The sequence below is a fragment of the Pseudophryne corroboree genome, chromosome 2 (assembly GCF_028390025.1).
Source record: "Pseudophryne corroboree isolate aPseCor3 chromosome 2, aPseCor3.hap2, whole genome shotgun sequence".
Lineage (NCBI taxonomy): Eukaryota > Metazoa > Chordata > Amphibia > Anura > Myobatrachidae > Pseudophryne > Pseudophryne corroboree.
In genome coordinates this window covers 393,663,347-393,683,033 of record NC_086445.1, presented here as the reverse complement: position 1 = coordinate 393,683,033, position 19,687 = coordinate 393,663,347, and the positions used below count along the sequence as shown (strand labels likewise).

At 42.9% G+C, this 19,687-nt stretch overlaps 1 protein-coding gene across 5 annotated transcripts in view; it reads left to right on the top strand.

The window, feature by feature from the left end:
• The window catches only part of TMEM131 (transmembrane protein 131), a 554,400-nt gene that overhangs the window by 519,454 nt on the left and 15,259 nt on the right, over positions 1 to 19,687 (top strand). For 2 of the 5 annotated variants that reach the window (XM_063953320.1, XM_063953318.1), the window contains 5 exons: positions 10,350 to 10,525; positions 14,072 to 14,199; positions 14,779 to 14,900; positions 15,050 to 15,205; positions 16,691 to 16,853. In XM_063953320.1, the coding sequence (XP_063809390.1) occupies positions 10,350 to 10,525; positions 14,072 to 14,199; positions 14,779 to 14,900; positions 15,050 to 15,205; positions 16,691 to 16,853 (745 nt within the window). The remainder of the gene's footprint in view (positions 1 to 10,349; positions 10,526 to 14,071; positions 14,200 to 14,778; positions 14,901 to 15,049; positions 15,206 to 16,690; positions 16,854 to 19,687) is intronic. The other 3 variants (XM_063953319.1, XM_063953322.1, XM_063953321.1) reach the window with 3 other exon arrangements.

The following is a 19,687-nucleotide window of genomic DNA, read 5'->3' as shown; positions in this document are numbered from 1 at the left end:
TTTTCATACTGTTAACTGTTTAATAGATAAGCAAGTTATATGGTATGATCGGTGTGGCTGGTATGAATCTTGCCCTTGGATTAACAAAAATCCTTTCCTCGTACTGTCCATCTCCTCTGGGCACAGTTTCTCTAACTGAGGTCTGGAGGAGGGGCATAGAGGGAGGAGCCAGTGCACACCCAGATCTAAAGTCTTTCTTAAAGTGCCCATGTCTCCTGCGGACCCCGTCTGTTGTGGGGGGAACTGTAATCCCCACAACAGCTCAAGGCCCCATTTGTTTGGCAACAGTGCATGTGATGTTTGCAGTCACAGGAAAGCAGGAGTGTTTTCATGGGATATCCCAATATTTATCTTGCCATTATTTCTATTATAGAGAACACACACAGCTCACTGTAGAAGTGGTAGACACTGTGTGCCATTCTCTCAGCCACTAACAAATGGTGAGTGCAAGTCGATTGAAAGCGGATAAAGCTGGGTGTTGACGTACTGACCCCTAAAGATAGTAACATTGCAAACCACCAAAAGTTTCAGAGGATCCCAATTTCTCTAGTTTCTATGGAAATGTACACAGTTTAATATCTCGATGTATTCAGAAAATAAAGTACAGAACAGACAAACAATTGGGGGGGGGGGGGATAAATTACCAGCCAATCAGCTTCTGTCTGTCAGCATGTAATATGGCACTTAGAAGCGGATTGTTGGTACTTTATTTCTCTCTGGAAGCTTTGATACAGCTCCCCCTTGGACATAGAAATAAATATAATTTTATTTTATCAAAATTGAATATAAATGTTTGACTCCTCAAAGTAGACACCTCTTGCAGATATAACCACCAAACATTTGTGTCATTCTTTTTACCATGGTAATGAGATATTGTTCAGGAGGTTGTTCCCAATACTGTTGCAGAAGTTACCAGGAATATGTTACTCATGTAGGTTGCTTTGCTTTCATCCTTCTGTCCTGTTCATTGCAAACCAGATCGTTAGGGTTTTTAGAAGTCTGAGACTGTGTTGGCCATTCCATGATTTAAAACCTGCAGTCTCTATATTTCTTTTTCATCCACTAGGGGTCACTGGAGTACTCTAGGGATATGGACGGTTCCACAGGAACTAGGCACTGAATAGTTAAACTTTGACTATACCTCCCCTCCATATCCCAGAGTACCTCAGTGTTTTTTCGGTGCTCACCGAGACTAGGCTTGTGGAAGTTGATCCACAATTACTGAATTTTTTGATTTTTTTTTTTTTGGAATCCCTTTCCCCCTTCCAAGAAGGCGAGGGTCTGGGATAGGAAAGCTGCTGAAGCAGCTGTGGGTGTCGGACCTCTCTAGAAGAGCTCCCTCACTACCACGTGCAGGTCACCTGCAGTAAAAGGCTGACAGTGCTTACAGAGAAGCCCCGTCATTGCCCTCACCACAGGGTCCAGGTATGTTGAACGGGGTGGTCAGCTCACACTGCCGCCCTGCTGTGTGGGATAGTGTGTGTGTGTGTGTGGCCGCCGGCCGCTGCCTTCAGCCGCCCGCCGCCGCTGTTTATGCTGTGTCCCCCGCCGCTCCGGCCACGTTGATTTATGCATAGGCCGCTCCACGGCTCTATGCAGCGCGCTCCCCGGCCCTCGATGCCACTTCCAGCTCCCTCTCCACCATAGCCCGGCTCCGTGTATAGAGACCGATACACGGAGCACGGGGGGGGCACACAAATGTGAGTAACTTTGATGCCACAGTGATGTTCCCTGCACACAGAAATGTCAGGGTCACTGGATAAAATCTCATGATTCAACTCTTGTTGATAAAAGTAGTATGTTTACTAGAATACAGCAGCGCTGCATATGTATTACAATAGGCTATTAAGTCTTTGTTAAACAGGATACATGTTGCTCATATATGTTCAGGTTTGAATGCAACATAGTATGTTTATTAAATCTGCTTACATAATTATAAGTCTGCATATTTAACCATTTTTCCTTTTGTTTTTCCAGAATTTCCTGTATTACATCTCTCCTCCATTGAAGGCGCAGGGGTGTTAAGGGGAATTTGGAACCAGGCATATTGCTGACGTGTACTGCACTTGGCCAGATATATATTTGTAAAGACACCTTAGTGCTATTTACTGAGTCGCGCAAGTTGTATTTTGTATTGTCTGTCGGTATAATGAGTAAGACACCAGCAAAGACTATTATTCTTATCACTGTTTATAATGATATTATCCCAAAGACTGCAAATCTGAATCATGGCTGTGGTCAGCCAAATACTGGCTTTGTTCACTGTTGTAAAGTAAGATGTGTTATACAATTGGTCAGCACATGGTGATTATAAAATAGTATCTGTGGAGCACTGCAAGCATTGTGAGTTCAGGCTCACCTGCAGCAGCTTTGCTTAATTCACTTAGCCACACCACAATTGGATACGCCCGATCTCATCTGATCTTGGAAGCTGAGCAGTGTTGGGCCTGGTTAGCCACCTGGGAATACAAGGTGCTGTAGGTATTTTTAAATCTACAGCCACACCACACTGGATACGGGACCCATTAACTAAGCTGCTGTTAAGCAGCAGACTTCTCAGGTTTTTAAGCCTGAGTGGTCACATTTAGTTTCAGACTTCTAAGAATTATTATACTTCTGAATCAGGATATATGTATATGGGTATATAATATATATGTGTATGTATGTGTGTATGTATGCATATATGAAATATATATATATATATATATATTTATAAGGTCTGAGTATGTGTGAATATACATGGTTGTGTGTGTGTGTGTATATATATATATATATATATATATAATATGCTGACATTAAAAATCTATTTTGGCAAGACTACAGTGGCGCAATTGGTCAGCACACAGTGCTTATTAAACAGTATCTGTTGAGCAATGCAAACTTTGTAAGTTCAGGCCTCACCTCCCCAGATCCCCAGTGGCCTAATGGATAGGACACTGCCCTCCTAAACCAGGGATTGTGGGTTCAGGTACCATCTGGATTGCAAGTCACTACAGCAACCATTTCATCACCAGAGTTGATGTTTAAACAGCAGCTTTTGCTTATTATTTTTACAGGTGGCTCTGTAGCCAAGTGGTTAGGCTTCCCGCCCACAGTAAACATTGTGATTGCATGGACACTGGTTCAGATCCTGGTTTAACAGGTGTAATATATATATATAATAATAAAAAATAAAAAACATGGTAGGACACCATTTTTTACGTTACTTCCTGGGTCTTTGCTGGAGGTTGCTGCCCTACAACACTCAGCCTCTGGGGGAGCGGGGGGTTGTTAGGAATTTTATTTATTAATTTTTTTTGACAGCATGTCTCTACAGGAAGATTCACTATTGCTGGAAACCACATGCACGGTAATGCAGGTTTATACACAGATTACTTCCGTGGTGTACTTACTGGTCGGGGTACATGATCACGAAGTCTAATGCATAATCAAACAAGCACCTTCGCTGCAGAGTCGGTCACACAGTGTGTCGGACAAATTCGACTGCGCAGACAGACCCTTACCGGTCCTCTTTGGGGGGAATGCGGGCGCATGTACTGCCTGAGAGGGAAAAATTTACTGTTTCAGCTAGATTGTTGCGGTCGATTCGCCGCCAGCCCTCATAGCACCAGGCCAGTACGTCAGGTTCTCAGCGAAGGCTGAACAATTTCCAATGAGAGACAATTGCAATTATTGGGCGTTTAACTACCTATCGGAGTGTACCCTACACAGCAGTAGGGCTGTTGCTTCGCCCTGCTTTGGTAAGGGTTTGAGGTAACAAGGCTGTAGTGGCAGGGCGCTCCAGTTCAGGTTTGCCCTAAATAAAGACCACCTTACACTTCTTGCTGCCTACAGCTTCTGTGAAGTTGGCAGTTGGTTCTTGCGTCTCAGCTTCGCTAGTGGCGCACAACGTCCACTTTGGCTATGTTCCAAACGAGAATAGATCGCAGACCGAGTGGGGGGGAAATCTGATTTCCTACCGTTGTCTACGCGAATTCCTGAATGATTCCGTCTCAACGATTTCAATTCCTAGGTATGATTCTCGATACGGTAAATCAAAGAATTTACCTACCCGAACAGAAGTACAGGTCATTCGTCATCTGGTACAATTAGTGCTCAAGCCTCGCACAGTCTCGGTTCATTTGTACATTCGCCTATTAGACACAATGGTGGCGGCTTTTGAAGCGCTTCAGTTCGGAAGACTTCACTCACGTCCTTTTTAACTGGATGTGCTCGCAATGGTTGGCTGTGGCCTAACGAGTACAGTGTCTGCCTGCAATGCATGCCAAAAACAATGGTCGGGCTTGCTTCTGCAGATTCACCGCAGGGTGAGGTGGTCTCCACTCTGGTGGCTCAAAGTACAGAATCTAACCGCAGGGAAACGGTTCGGCGCCTGGAATTGGATAATTCTCACGGCGGACGCGAGTCTCAGAGGTTGGGGAGCTTTAGTTCAAAATTTTCAGCTCCAGGGTCTCTGGGCGGATCACAAAAGATTGCTGTCTATAAATGTCCTGGAACTCTGGGCAATTTACAATGCGCTACGACAAGCAGTGCACATGCAGCAGGCTCAGGCTGTTCAGGTGCAGTCAGACAATGCGACGGTGGTCGCATACATCAACAAACAAGGAGGAACGAAAAGCCGCATGGCAATGCGGGAAGTAGCTCGAGTCCTCAATTGGGCCGAGGTGATTTTGTCGGCAGTATTCATTCCGGGAGTGGACAACTGGGAGGCGGATTATCTCAGGTGCCGGGATTTTTATCCAGGATGTGCATTAAATCCAGAAGTGTTTCACATGCTGGTCCAGAAGTAGGGTTACCCGCAAGTGGACCTGATGGCATCTCGCCACAATTATGAAACGCCCCAGTACGTGTCCAGAACGAGAGAACCAAAGGTAGTGGCGGTGGATGCTCTCACAATCAAGTGGCCATACAGTCTCGTGTATCTGTTTCCACCGTTTTCCGCTGCTCCCTCTGTTGCTAAAACGGATCAAAAGAGAGTCCGTCACAGTCATACTAGTGGCGCCTCATTGGCCTCGCAGAGCTTGGTTTTCGGATCTCCACGGTCTACTCGCGGACGTTCCTTGGCCGCTCCCACTGCGTCCGGACCTGTTACAACAGGGTCCGTTCTTTTTCTCCGATTTAGCGCGGCTGCGTTTGACGGAGTGGCTGTTGAGACAGCCCTCTTAAAAAGAGAGGGCATTCCAGAATAGGTATACCAACCATGTTACGAGCTAGGAAGCCGGTTACGGCAGCTCATTATTACAGAATTTGGCGTGCCTATATAGGTTGGTGTGAAGTTCGGAAGTTTCCGACATCATCTTTCAAGTTATCCCGTCTTTTGTTATGTCTACAGATGGGGTTAGATGGAGGTCGGCGTTTATCCACACTAAAGGTGCAGATATCTGCGTTGTCAATTTATTTTCAAAGAAGATTGGCTCTATTGCCGTCGGTACACACCTTTATGCAGGGTGTCCTCAAAGTACAGCCTCCATTTCACTCCACTTACTGCGCCATGGGACTTGAATCTGGGTTTAGATTTCGTCTAGTCTTTTTGTTTCGAACCCTTACAACAAGTGGATATTAAGTTTCTCACTTGAGAAACAATTTCTCTCCTAGCCTTAGCTTCGGCAGGGCGGGTCTCAGTTTTGGGTGCCTTGTCATGCAAGCCACCGTATTTAGTGTTTCATAATGACAGAACGGAATTTTAGACGAATCCCGCTTTCCTGCCAAAAGTATGGTCCTCTTTTCACATCAATCATCCAATAGTAGTTCCTGTGTTAACAGGAGATTCTGGAATTTTGGTTGTGGTACGCACATTACGAGTTTATGTATTCCGAACGTCTACAGTTCCTAAGACGGATACGTTGTTGTTCTCTATAATGCGGCCAAGATGGGTTGGCCTCCTTCTAAGCAGACCTTATCCAGATGGATAAAACTGACCATACGTCAGGCTTCCCTTCATGTTAGGTTACAGCCGCCTACATCAGTAACAGCTCATTCCACACGTTCTCCGGGAATGTCATGGGCAGCTGGTCGTGGAGTTCTACGACACAGCTTTGCAGTGCGGCTACATGGTCTTCAGCGCACATGTTTGTGCGCTTTTACAGGTTTGATACTTTTGCGGCATCAGCATCTAGCTTTGGCCGTCTAGTGTTACAGGTGCCAAACAGCTCTCCCGCCCAGGGGGGAAACTTTGGTACGTCCCTAGAGTACTCCAGTGACCCCTAGTGGATGAAAAAGAAAATAGGATTTTGGTACTTACCAGGTAAATCCTTTTCTTTGAATCCATAGGGGGCACTGGACGCCCACCCAGAGCAGTTGTTTACCTGGTTGTGGTAAGTGCAGGGAATTTTATGGTAACACACTCTTACCGACTGTTTCAAATTAGAAATTCTATCGGGTTGGTGTCAACTGTTAGTTGTCAGTTTCGTTTGTGTCAACTTTATTGTTGTCCGTTTTTGATTATATGTATTTCTCCATTGTCAACCTCTATAGCTCCAGTTCGGCTCAGTAAAAAAACACTGAGGTACTCTGGGATATGGAGGGGAGGTATAGTCAAAGTTTAACTATTCAGTGCCTAGTTCCTGTGGAACCGTCCATATCCCTAGAGTACTCCAGTACCCCCTATGGATTCAAAGAAAAGGATTTACCTGGTAAGTACCAAAATCCTATTTTTCCTTAGAGATAGTACTGACATAGACTGAAGATGTTTTGTGTCCTTATCTTGCTGTAGGATGAAGGATGAACCCTTGACCAATTAGGCGTAGACCAGAGAGTTTTTTATTACACTGCAATATGCTATATAAGTCCTTTTGGTTCAGGATGCCAGTCCCTCTATGCAAGTCACAGACTGGGGATTAGCAAAATAGCATAGTGCAATCGCTCTTTCTCTTGTTTAATACTAGGGGGTAAATGTAAAAGGGTCCAAGTTGCCGGAGGTCTGGGATTTCGTCAGAGAGTGGCCATATATAAAGCTGCATCATTTACAAGGCAAAACCAGGTGGTATACAAAAAACTTGCATGATGGACCAGATATTTCACGTTCTGATTCATCTGTCCATAAGACCTTTTTCCAGTCTTAAGCATTCAACTGGTGGTGCTTTATGGCCCCAGACAAGCTGCAGACCGATTGTAAGTTCTTAACCTGTTACTTGTTCCCTCTATTATTACACAGTTTTGTTTTATACTGTTCTGTTCCCAATTGTAAGGTGCAATGGAATAGGCTAGTGGAGTACGGAACACTACGTCCAACTAGTTCCACTAATGCACTTTGCAAGCAACGGAGTGATTCAGTATTTATACATGTCTCTAGTAACTCAGCCTGGCCCAAAGCGAGCTTATATCCATGCACAGAAATAGAAAAAGAACTGTGTCACTGGAGGATTACGAAGAGATGAAAGGTAGATGAGCAAATAGTAGAATAGTAAAGGAATATGGTAAGTGTCTACGATGGTATATGAGGGAGAGCGTTGATGCAGCGCTGGAGAAGTTTTGCAAGTTGGAAAGTGTGGTGGTAGTTAAGAGAAGATGAAAGACCAGGCAGAAATTAGATACAGGTTGAATATCCCTTATCCAAAATGCTTGGGACCAGAGGTATTTTGGATATCGGATTTTTCCGTAGTTTGGAATAATTGCATACCATAATGAGATATCATGGTGATGGGACCTAAGTCTAAGCACAATGCATTTGTTTCATATACACCTTATACACACAGCCTGAAGGTCATTTAGCCAATATTTTTTATAACTTTGTACATTAATCAAAGTGTGTGTACATTCACACAGTTCATTTATGTTTCTTATACACCTTATACACACAGCCTGAAGGTCATTTAATACAATATTTTTAATAACTTTGTGTATTAAACAAAGTTTGTGTACATTGAACCATCAAAAAACAAAGGTTTCACTATCTCACTCAAAAAAAAGTCTGTATTTCGGGATATTTGGATATGGGATACTCAACTTGTATATGAAAGAGAGAGAAAAAAATGGGGGAATAGGGAACAGGTTTGTGGTGCTGCTGTTTTCTTCAAGGTAAGCATGCCAGATGGAAGAATGTTAGATTGCGGAACAACAGTAGTTCAGTCTTGAAGTTGGGTTTTAAAGAATGTGAAGAGGTGTACATCATAGAAAGATGGCAGAATGTAAGGTAATGGTTAGGAGAAAGATGGAAAGTTCACAAGAGAAAAGTGTGAAGTTGAGTATCATCAGCCTAGCTATAGTATTAAAATCCAAACCTAAAGGCAGTGCTACACTGGACGATATGCTGCATGAGCAATGTCGTCAGTGTTTTTCCCTGAACTCCGGCCAGCTCCTGGGCAAACGATATAGGGCCTAAATCAGATCCGATCGCAGAAGCAAATTTGTTAGCTAATGGGCAAAACCGTGTGCACCGCAGGGGGGGGGGGGGCAGATATAACGTGCAGAGAGAGTTAGATTTGGGTGGGTTATTTTGTTTCTGTGCAGGGTAAATCCTGGCTGCTTCATTTTTACACTGCAATTTAGATTTCAGTTTGAACAAACCCCACCCAAATCTAACTCTCTCTGCACATGTTACATCTGCCCCCCCTGCAGTGCAACATGGTTTTGCCCATTAGCTAACAAATTTGCTACTGTGATCGGATCTGAATTAGGCCCATAGTGAAGTCATTCGCCTCCTACAGGAGCATGCGGTCATTCAGCATATAGCACTTTGAGCTGCAAGGATAAACGACAGAACACCTTGTTGACGTCCCACGGGAACGCGCATCGTTCATCTTTCGCACCTGCCACAATGGACGATATATTATACTATGTTGTTCAGAAGGGTGAAAATTAGCAATATAGTTTCAAATATCGTCTAGTGTGGCACTGCCTTAAGGAAGAGAGTTAATTTAACACTGATCATTTGAGTCCCCAAAACAAATTGGAAGCAGATTAGAAGTTGAATGTCATTCAAATGAGACTTCAAAGGGAATGACATGAAGGATAAGAGAACTAAACTTGAACTATGATCCGTTGACCATACGTGGGTGATGTGTTGACATGATGAACTGTCGACAAACATTCCATGGTGGTATAGCCATAATTTACCTTGCCCTAGAGGCTCCAGCGCCATCTTCCGGCTGTTACGTATAAGTTCTGGCGCAGGCATTTGAGAAATGGTGTTCTGGTAACCAGTTCTCGCCTATCCCTAACCCTCCCCCTAGTGCTTAAACCTAACCCTCCCGGTGGCTCCTAACCACCGGCATCCTCAGAATGACAACATTTCACTTGACAATAATTCACATGGCGACATTGTGAACCTGTTGCTAGATTGAACCACGTCGATATTATGAATAAGATGGTTACTGTCAATTTTCTGACCATAAACAAAACAGAAAGAGCTCACAGTTTAAACCTTAATCTGAGGCAGGTGGACAAATCCAAGACTGTGTACAATGAATGACTTTTCCACTTTGTCATATTGGTAATTATTGAGCAGTTTCATGTACTGTACAGTGGAGCAAGTAAAAGCAAGACTAATTTTTACACACATGGCTCAAAAGCAGATGGTCTTCTGCCTGTTGGTGAACAGAGTGTACAGCAGATGTAAATAGAATGCCAAGCATCACATGTTCTGTCTAAAGGCGTTTAGATACGTTTGAGAATTCTGTTAGTGGCTCTTTTTTTAAGGTAGCTTGTAGGGTTTAGCTGCCCTGTGCATTGTACGGGATCCGGATTGAAAGTCGACAGTAACTAGGTCGACAATGTCTAGGTCGACCACTATTGGTCGCCAGTAACTAGGTCGACAGGGTCTTTAGGTTGACATGTTCTAGGTCGACAGGTCAAAAGGTCGACATGAGTTTTTCACAATTTTTTCTTTCTTTTTTTGAACCTTTTCATACTTAACGATCCACGTGGACTACGATTGGAACGGTAGTCTGAGCGAAGCGGCAGCGGAGCGAAGGCACCATGCCCGAAGCATGGCGAGCGAAGCGGTGCACTAATTGGGGTTCCCAGTCACTCTACGAAGAAAACGACACCAAAATAACATTTAATACTCATGTCGACCTAGAACATGTCGACCTAAAGACCCTGTCGACCTAGTTACTGTCGACCTAGACATTGTCGACCTAGTTACTGTTGACTTTCAATACCACACCCGCATTGTACATACCCATTGGCTTTTTATTTTACCCTACCACAGAATCTGGTTCTCAGAATCATAAAAGGATGAGTAGTAGTTCAGACCTCCATGATGAATATTTATTTTGTTTGAAAGATTATTTCTTTTTCCAGCTTTAAAATTGAGATATATTTAAGGTGGTAACTTTTTTCCAGGTAATGTAGGTATCATTTTGGAAGGTATGCTGGTTTGTGATCTGGCAATGTTTCTATCAATACAGGGAAAGGAAAATCTCTACAACAGAAAGTTAAGATTCAAAAGAAGCCAGAAGAGAGAGAGAGACGGAGGAAAGGCAAGTCACATGAAGATGAGCTTAAAGATTCTCTTGCAGATGATGACAGCTCCTCCACCACCACAGAAACCTCCAATCCTGACACTGAGCCAACCCTCAAAGAGGTATGTTCTGCAGACACGTCCCCTGGGTCTGCTGTTTGACACTGAATGTACCAATATTAGGTTTCTTCATATTGCCTCAATTAGAGGTAATGGTGAGGAGGAGGATCAGGATAAATCAGGACAAAGAAAACTAACCATATAATGTGTGTGTGATGTCGGTGATTATTCAAATAAGCATTGATACTTATCAAATGATGGAGTAATCTTTTGCTGTCATGGTTTCTCCATTCACCTTGTTTGACAACTGACTAGTCACTCTGTGCTCACAATAATTAATGATCGTACTGAATAGCATTGACCTTTTTCTGCAGCTTAGTCCCTCTCATCATCTGCATGTACACTAAAACTGCATAAAGTGTAGATTTGTTTTTGCAAAAAAACTACATGTAGAGGTTAATTTATTTAGGGGTGACATAGTCGCATCTGCAACTAAGTGTGGCCGTATGTCGTACTTAAGGTACAGTTGGACTAGTAAAATTGTGTTTACAGCCATGTGGGGCTGCGTACAAAAATCCTCCAGTCCGGGAAGAGAGAGTTGCAGGGCTGTTGGCGCCGCTGACACTATTATAGCAGCTGACCCCCTCTTATGGAATTGATTTGACTCCGTAGATTAATGCTGGTGAAAGAACCGCAAAGTTAAAAATCAATGATGTTTATCATGGAATATGAGAGGCACAGATGTCAGAAAATGGCCTCAGCACAGGAGTGAGAAAACCTTTACCGGTAAACGGGTTAAGGACATCCCTTCTGAAGTCTGCCGAGCATTGAAATAACTTATAACCATATCGCCATTACATTTTTTGATGTTACCATTTAGGTCTGTAAGGAGGATGTGCCATTATCTAGTCCTATGCCATTATTTCTGCCAGTTCATAAAGGGTTGCGATTAAACCATAGGAGTAGATTTACCACATCTACCAAGGAGCACTTATGTAGGAAAATATAGTGTTCGCAAGTATCCTGCCCCGGGTGCTAATTATTCTTAGCTATGGCCAACTGTTTACAGAAGAAAGCATAAATTAGTCACATGTTCTGTAGATTTTTAATTTCTGTACACTTAGGATTCAACATGACAATATAGAATGTAACTTGCAGTGCTGTTTTTCTGTGTGCAGAAAAAAGGTACATGTACCCGCCTAAAGTTACAGGTTGGCAGAAGGTTCAAATCTTCAGACGCATATTTTACTCAATTGTGACATTATTTCATGGATTTATTTCCAGGACCAGTTCTAAGAATTTTAAAAAAGGGGGGCCGATACTATGAACTATTGAGTACTATCGGCAAAGAATGATGATTGGCAAGCTCTGTTTATTTATACTTAAAATAATTGCATTTGACCTGTTTGTTTACCTGTGGGTATCAATAGACACAAAGGGGGAGATACAAATATTTGAAAAGTCAGTTGGGTGTCTGTTTTTTCCTATCTAATAGACAGGAAAAACAGACTTTTCAAACATTTGAATCTCCCCCAAAGACTGATCTTCTGTGTTGTTGAACAGCTCATGACTCTAAAATTAATCCTTTATCTCCCTTATATCTGTTCAGCTCCCATATATCTGTTTATATTACTGGTTGAGTATCCCTTATCCAAAATGCTTGGGACAAGAGATATTTTGGATATCAGATTTTTCCGTTTTTTGGAATAATTGCATACCATAAGAGATATCATGGAGATGGGACCTAAATATAAGCACATAATGCATTTGTTTCATATATACCTTATACACACAGCCTGAAGGTCATTTTAGACAATATTTTTTATAACTTTGTGCATTAAACAAAGTGTGTGTACATTCACACAATTCATTTATGTTTCATATACACCTTATACACACAGCCTAAAGGTAATTTAATACAATATTTTAAATAACTTTGTGTATTAAACAACGTTTGTGTACATTGAGCCATTAAAAAACAAAGGTTTCACTATCTCACTCTCACTCAAAGTCCGTATTTTGAAATATTCCGTATTTCGGAATATATGGATATGGGATACTCAACCTGTATCTAACAAAATAATTACAGGTTGAGTATCCCATATCCAAATATTCCAAAATAATAAATATTCCAAAATACAGAATTTTTTGAGTGAGTTAGTGAAACCTTTGTTTTCTGATGGCTCAATGTACACAAACTTTGTTTAATACACAAAGTTATTAAAAATATTGGCTAAAATGACCTTCAGGCTGTGTGTATAAGGTGTATATGAAACATAAATGCATTGTGTGCTTAGACTTGGGTCCTATCGCCATGATATTTCATTATGGTATGCAATTATTCCAAACTACGGAAAAATCTGATATCCAAAATACTTCTGGTCCCATTTTGGTAAGGGATACTCATCCTGTATTCTGCGACTCGGGTCTTCTCTGTATTAGTGTTCACTCTAGGCTGTTTTAGCAGGGCGCCGCGCCCTGCCCATTTTTTAACAGGCAAAACCCGCCCTGCCCCTTTTGCGGCACCCTGCTAGAATAGCCGCCCGCTCCCTGCCCTCCCGGCGTGTATAGATGCCGTGCGCATGTGCGCGGCATCCATTCACGCATTGGGAGAGGGCTGGGGGAAGCCCAGCACCGACGGAGGTGCTGGGCACGCCCCCAACAGTGACGTCGCCGGCCACAGACGCTCTCTATAGTAGCGTCTGTGGGCCGCACCGCCCCCTAAAATGACGGAGGCGTGGCCACGCCCCCTAATTTGCGTGGCCGCGCCCCCATTTCGAGCGCGCCGCGCGCGCACACATGTGCCCCCGGACTCCGGCGCCCTGCCCCATTTCACTCCTAGAGTGAACACTATCTGTATGACTTGATTTTTCCATCTGGTTTACAATATTTGCCCCTCTGCATCTTGTCACCATGTTCCTCATACACTGACTGAAAGGGTGGGGCTGCATGGTGGTCACACACAGAGCAGTCCCCTTGGGACTCCAGCAGTCAATGTACCCCAGTTACATAAGTTGTATGGCTATCTTAGCTGTTACTGGATACAAAATCCGTTTTCTTGATGTAAACAATATTAATTAGGGTCTTCTCTTGTATGCTCCTACAGTTCTGTCACCCCGGGTGAGCGTGTTGCTGTATCTTGCAGTTCCCCATACATAGCTCTTTTATAGCAGTGTTGAAATATTGTCTATGTTAAACAATAAGCTGTTGAGAGTTATATTAATAAAGCTGGGCATACACTATACCGTTATCTGGCAGATGATCTGCCAGATCTGGTTAGTTGGGATGAAAATCTGGTAATGGATGAGAGCAAATGACAATCGGATCATTTGCTTCAAAAAACTTAAAAATAAACAAAACTTTTCATTCAGATAAAACTGGTTAAATCACGGGTTTAACCAATTTGAACAACAGTTTTTGTTAGTTTTCCATTATTATGGAGCAAATGGTCGATTGTCATTTGCTCTCATCGATTACCAGATTTTCATTCTAACCAGCCAGATCTAGCAGATGATCTGCCAGATAATTGTATAGTGTGTGCCCAGCTTAACCCCTTGTATAATTATACATATAAGTGTCTTGATGTTGTCATTTTGTTTGCTGATGCAGGAGCCTGATAAAATAAAGGGAAAACAAGGCATTACTGAAAAGCCAGAGAGTGAGATCTGTAAAATAAAAAAGAGTAAGAAAGTGCTTGGCACCAGCAAAAAGGAGACGGTCATAGAGGTAAAACCCAGGTGAGTGACTGGAAAGGGAAGCATTTGATATGCTGGCTGTCGGGATCCCGACACTCAGCATACCGGCGATGGGATCCCGACAGCCGGCATACCGACAACTATTCTCCCTCTTGGGGGGTCCACGACACGTGGCGAGCGCAGCGAGGCCGCAAGGGGCTCTTTTGTACTTGCTCAGCTGCCGGCAGTCGGGATCCCAACAGCCGGCATAACATAGTAGACCATCTGGAAATGCTGCTATTACACAAGCCTTTCTGGCACTCAGACGAGAGCATTATTTTGACCTAATGGGTTTATGTACGAAGCCTTGGAGAGAACGTGGATGGAGATGAAGTACCAGTCAATCAGTTTCTAGCTGCCATGTTACAGGCTGTGTATGAAAAATGACAGTTAGGAGATGATTGGTTGATACTGTGGGGTCTGTTTATGAAGCAGTGAAAAGTGTGGAGAAGTTGCCCATGGCAACCAATCAGACCTCTTTATCTCCACTGTATCTCTCCCCAGGTCTTAGTGCATAGACCCCTAAATGTTTAATAGTGCTAATAATATAATTTCATCTAGGCATCTCTTTTTTTTCTCTAGCTCTTTGGAGTTGCCATACACCACTCCACTGGAAAACAAACAGCATAAAAACTTCTCCAAAATTTCTGTGCAGCACTCTCTAGTGAATGGTTCAAAGCCAAGAAACCTTCAGAAAGCAAGAGGTAGTTATTTTGTCTCTTCTAGTTTTGGATGTTTGAGCCTTTGGGCATTTGTCACCTAACAGCCCTGTGGTTTCTCTAGAGTGGCCTATAACTTTAACTATGCAATGGCAGCCTCTCACACGAGCATGGCATGTTAATGTCTTGTGCAGGTACCAAGAGTAAGTTAGTGGAGAACAGGCAGTCAATGCTGGCGAAACTTCTTCCTAGTCGTACTGGTCAGGAACTAGGAAACACCAGCAGTTCAGAAGGAGAGAAAGATTCCCCACCGCCAGAGTGGGACTCTGTGCCAATTCACAAAGGCAGTTGTGAGTATGCACTTTCACTGCTCAGACCTCTTGGGTATTCAGCTTACAGCATAATAACCATTCAAATATCAAATGTCTATGTTTAGGATGATAAATGACTCTGCATCAAATACAAGCATAAATGAACCACAAAATCCATAAAATTTGTGCATAAGCTATTGGGTAAGGGACAAATAATAGGCATGTCCACTACCCAATAGCTTGTTATCAAGAATCTAAAACTTTGGAGGTTGGGAGAGGGCCTCAATGGGCATAAGCGGTGAGTTAGATAAGTATGGAGCTTCATGTCAAGTCATTGAGGCAGCAGAGGGAGTTGCTATTCAGTGGGGAGCTGCAGCACAAGTCAGGCTGATGGGTGGTGGGTGTGCATAAGGAGAAGTGATGAAGACGTTGCAGAGGCAATGTAGTGCTTTATTATGTGAGGGCGAGTAGCCCGAATTAGATTCTATAGTGATCGTTGAGCCGGTGACTTGAGGTGGAATTGAAATGGCAGAAGTGGGAAATGTGCTCTGGAGTTGAGAATAATAAACGGACGTGAGGAAACTGGGTGAGAGGAATGCCAGACAAGAGACAAACAGTGGTGGTGCTGAAGTCCATAGACTAGGTGTACAGCAAGAAGAGCAGCGGGCCATGACTCCCATGGGCAGAGAAAGGGAAGATAGGCTTAGTGTAGACTGAGGAGCACGTAAAGTTGTATGTTATTGCTAGAAGTTGTGCCTTGTATTCCACACTATCATATTAGATCAAATATACAGTATCTCTGACATTACCAGAAATTTGTTTGCACTCTTGATACTATTTTGAAGGGAAGAGACTAAAATCACATTGCACCTTTTATAGTATTTTAGGGTGCTTGGAAAAAGATGAAAGTGTTAATCATGCTTAGATAGTAGTATATAGCAGCATGGTATGTTACGGGCTGTAGTTCTATATTTTACCTGTCCGCCATTGTTTGTATTTGCCTTGTACAGCATGCTGGTGGTACATGTATGTTAACCCCCGGACATGGAACTGACGCTTGCATCGCTCTCCTTGGTATAGGAGTTTAATGATTTTGTTTCATATGCTATAGGCTGCATGGTTGTGAATGCTTTCATTCATTTTCATCTTCTCCTTTTATTCCCTTAAAGTGTCTGGTTACTAGAGCTCTTTCTCTGTGTTCATAATCCACCTTAGTTTCTTTTTCAAACACTTTCCACATTAAATGTAAATGGAACTTTTCAAACCCCTTAAGTAAATATGGAAAAATTATTTCAATTATTCAATTAATTCCAAACACAATTAAAATGAATTCATATTGTGCCAAAAACATTTTTTAAAGGTCCCTATAGTGGATGCAGTGACTTTGTACGATGTAAATAGAGGGTTTTTTATCTGTCGAATCATTTCATTGACTTCTTTTGGGTCACATTGTGTCTGGTAGACAGTAAAGTATGCCACCGTTTAGTGCATACTGTAACATGTCCCCTTTTAATGTTTTTATAGCAGCAGACAGCCTGTACAAATTGTCTGTACAAACCCATAATGCTGATGACTTCTTAAAACAACGGCAAATATCACCAGCTCCTACCTCTCCCTCGCCACCCCCATCATTGTGCTACGGGCTAAGAAGCAGCTACAGCAGCATTGTGAACAGCACAACCAATCCGTAAGTAGTATGACCAGAATCTTCAGCACCCATCACTACTTGTTCTAATAAGATTACTCTCTTGCTTACTTCTCCAACTTAACTTCTTGAAAATCCAGGTGAGCAGATGGCATGTGTTCTCCCGTAGTAATTACATTAGTAAAGAATATTGTAGCAGACACAGAATTGACAAATATGCAAAAATGTGTGAGCCCAAACTAATTGTCTTGACGCCATTTTATTTTGGGTCATTGGAAACGCAAAGTCCCCTTAGGTAAAGATCAAAATTTGATTTTGGGCCCTCTTAAAATTTTAAACACTCGAGCGACTTATTTAGCAGATATTCCAGTTCTGAATTGCTGCATAAATGTTATGTAATGATTTAATTATACGGTGGTCCTGATTTACTAAACCTTTCATCACTATCAAGGAGTCTGTGCTGGTACTAAGAAATGGACAAATACAAAGCACTGGTACTGCATGCTGTCTTAACTTTACATACAATAAAAAATAACTAACCGCACAGGATTGTATAACAAGTTAAATACATAGCCCCTATCGCCATCATTTTAAGATACTTACATATGCAATAGTCTTAGCTAGGGGGTGCTAGCACTACATTAACAATGTGACTACACTCTCCTTCCACTGTGTAGTTATCAATGCCCTCTGTGGCAGAGCCTGTATGCAGGTTAAGAGAACCGGCCCACACTTTGCAGTGTCCACTTTGTCAGGGCAGGTTCTCTTAACGTGTGCAGGCTCTACCGCTGTGTCCCTATGTCCATAGCAATACTGTAAAATACTGTGTCCACACCATATGTTGCCTGACTAAACCTGGGAAGGATAACCGTGCAGCTATACAAAGTGGGGGAAGTGATTAATCTGACTGCACTGTGTCCACACTGCATCACTTGTGAGACCTGAGAGGACATACATTGCTAATTACACAGTGGAAGGACAGTGTAGTCACATTTATAAAAAGAATACCTACATATGTTCAATGCAGATTACATTATAACAGGATTATGATAATCCTAATACTGTAATTATTTATTTGGAATCGTATAAGGAGGCGTCCCTATATGTGAAAAAGAGGGTAATTAACCCTTACAATACTGATATTTGAGGGCATCGCCTCATGTTGAATTAGAGTAATGTATACTCATTACCAGACCTGAAAGGGCATGTATTCATAAATTCACAGCAAGAGGGAGCTGTTAAGGTAGTCATATACTAACAGTTATACAATACAGCTGTCTCATAATAATTCCAACACTGTGATCACAATTTATAAATCACATTACACATAATCAAATAGTGGTATACTTATGTTTGAGGAAATAAAGGGAGATCAATCCCTGCAATATAAATAACTGTGTTTGCTGACCCACAATATTCTGTCTTAAAACCCTAAATCAAAGGGCTCATCCTTATGATAGCAACATTGTAACTATATATTGAACAGTAGTGTAAAACAGTGTGCATTATTTCATACTGTGTACATTTCTAATAGAATAAACGTAAACTTCAAAACAGATCATAAGAATAAAGAAAGTAGACATTACAGCAGCATTCCTGCACACAGGAAATACTATCTTGGCTTAACAGACTGTTTGGTGGTTGTTTTTTATAATATGATTATTACCTGTGGGTTTTTGCAGTAAAAATGACTGCTGAGTGCTGATTACCTAAATAAGGGGAAAACTGCTTGATGTCCCCGATGATTTCAGTATGAGTAGTACTGTGCTCTGCCAGCCTGCGCTGGTGGAGCAGTCCCCATCTGGTTTTAAACAAGCCCCAGGCCAGTTAACACCATGGCTGACTTCCCCATAGGGGGACCCTATACCCCTCCTTGGTATAACTCGGTGAGTATGGTCTTGAGGTAATAAAAATAGAATTAGCACATTTTGTTTTTGGTGACATGCAAGTCCCGGTATGGCCTGCTTGCCAAACATGCCCCCTGGCGAAGACCTCCCTGCTGCCAACTGTTATGGAATCATGTGTGGACACACCCACACAGTGGTTTTCCACTCTGTGATTCCACCAGGCCAGGCTGGCAGAGCCCAGTGCTGTTTATCCTAATGTCAGGGGGAAGCCATGTCGGTTTTCCCCTAATTTGGGGGTTACCAGCACTGACCTGAAAGTGCCAGTAGTGACTAAAACTCGGGGATCTCCACACATTTTTCTTTCATTTTTATAATTATTGTAGACCGTAGTAGACCGTGTTCGCTCCCAACTGTCCCCCACACTGGAACATAATTGGCTTGTTGGATTTGTTTAATTAGGTTTCATTAAACCAACCTTTTGGAACAACAGTTTCTCTGACGTCCTAGTGGATGCTGGGCACTCCGTAAGGACCATGGGGAATAGCGGCTCCGCAGGAGACTGGGCACAAAAGTAAAGCTTTAGGACTACCTGGTGTGCACTGGCTCCTCCCCCTATGACCCTCCTCCAAGCCTCAGTTAGATTTTTGTGCCCGACCAAGAAGGGTGCACACTAGGGGCTCTCCTGAGCTCTTAGTGAAAGTTTAGTTTTAGGTTTTTTATTTTCAGTGAGACCTGCTGGCAACAGGCTCACTGCATCGAGGGACTAAGGGGAGAAGAAGCGAACTCACCTGCGTGCAGAGTGGATTGGGCTTCTTAGGCTACTGGACACCATTAGCTCCAGAGGGACCGAACACAGGCCCAGCCTCGGAGTCCGGTCCCAGAGCCGCGCCGCCGGCCCCCTTACAGAGCCAGAAGCAAGAAGAGGTCCGGAAAATCGGCGGCAGAAGACATCCTGTCTTCACCAAGGTAGCGCACAGCACTGCAGCTGTGCGCCATTGCTCCTCAGCACACTTCACACTTTGGTCACTG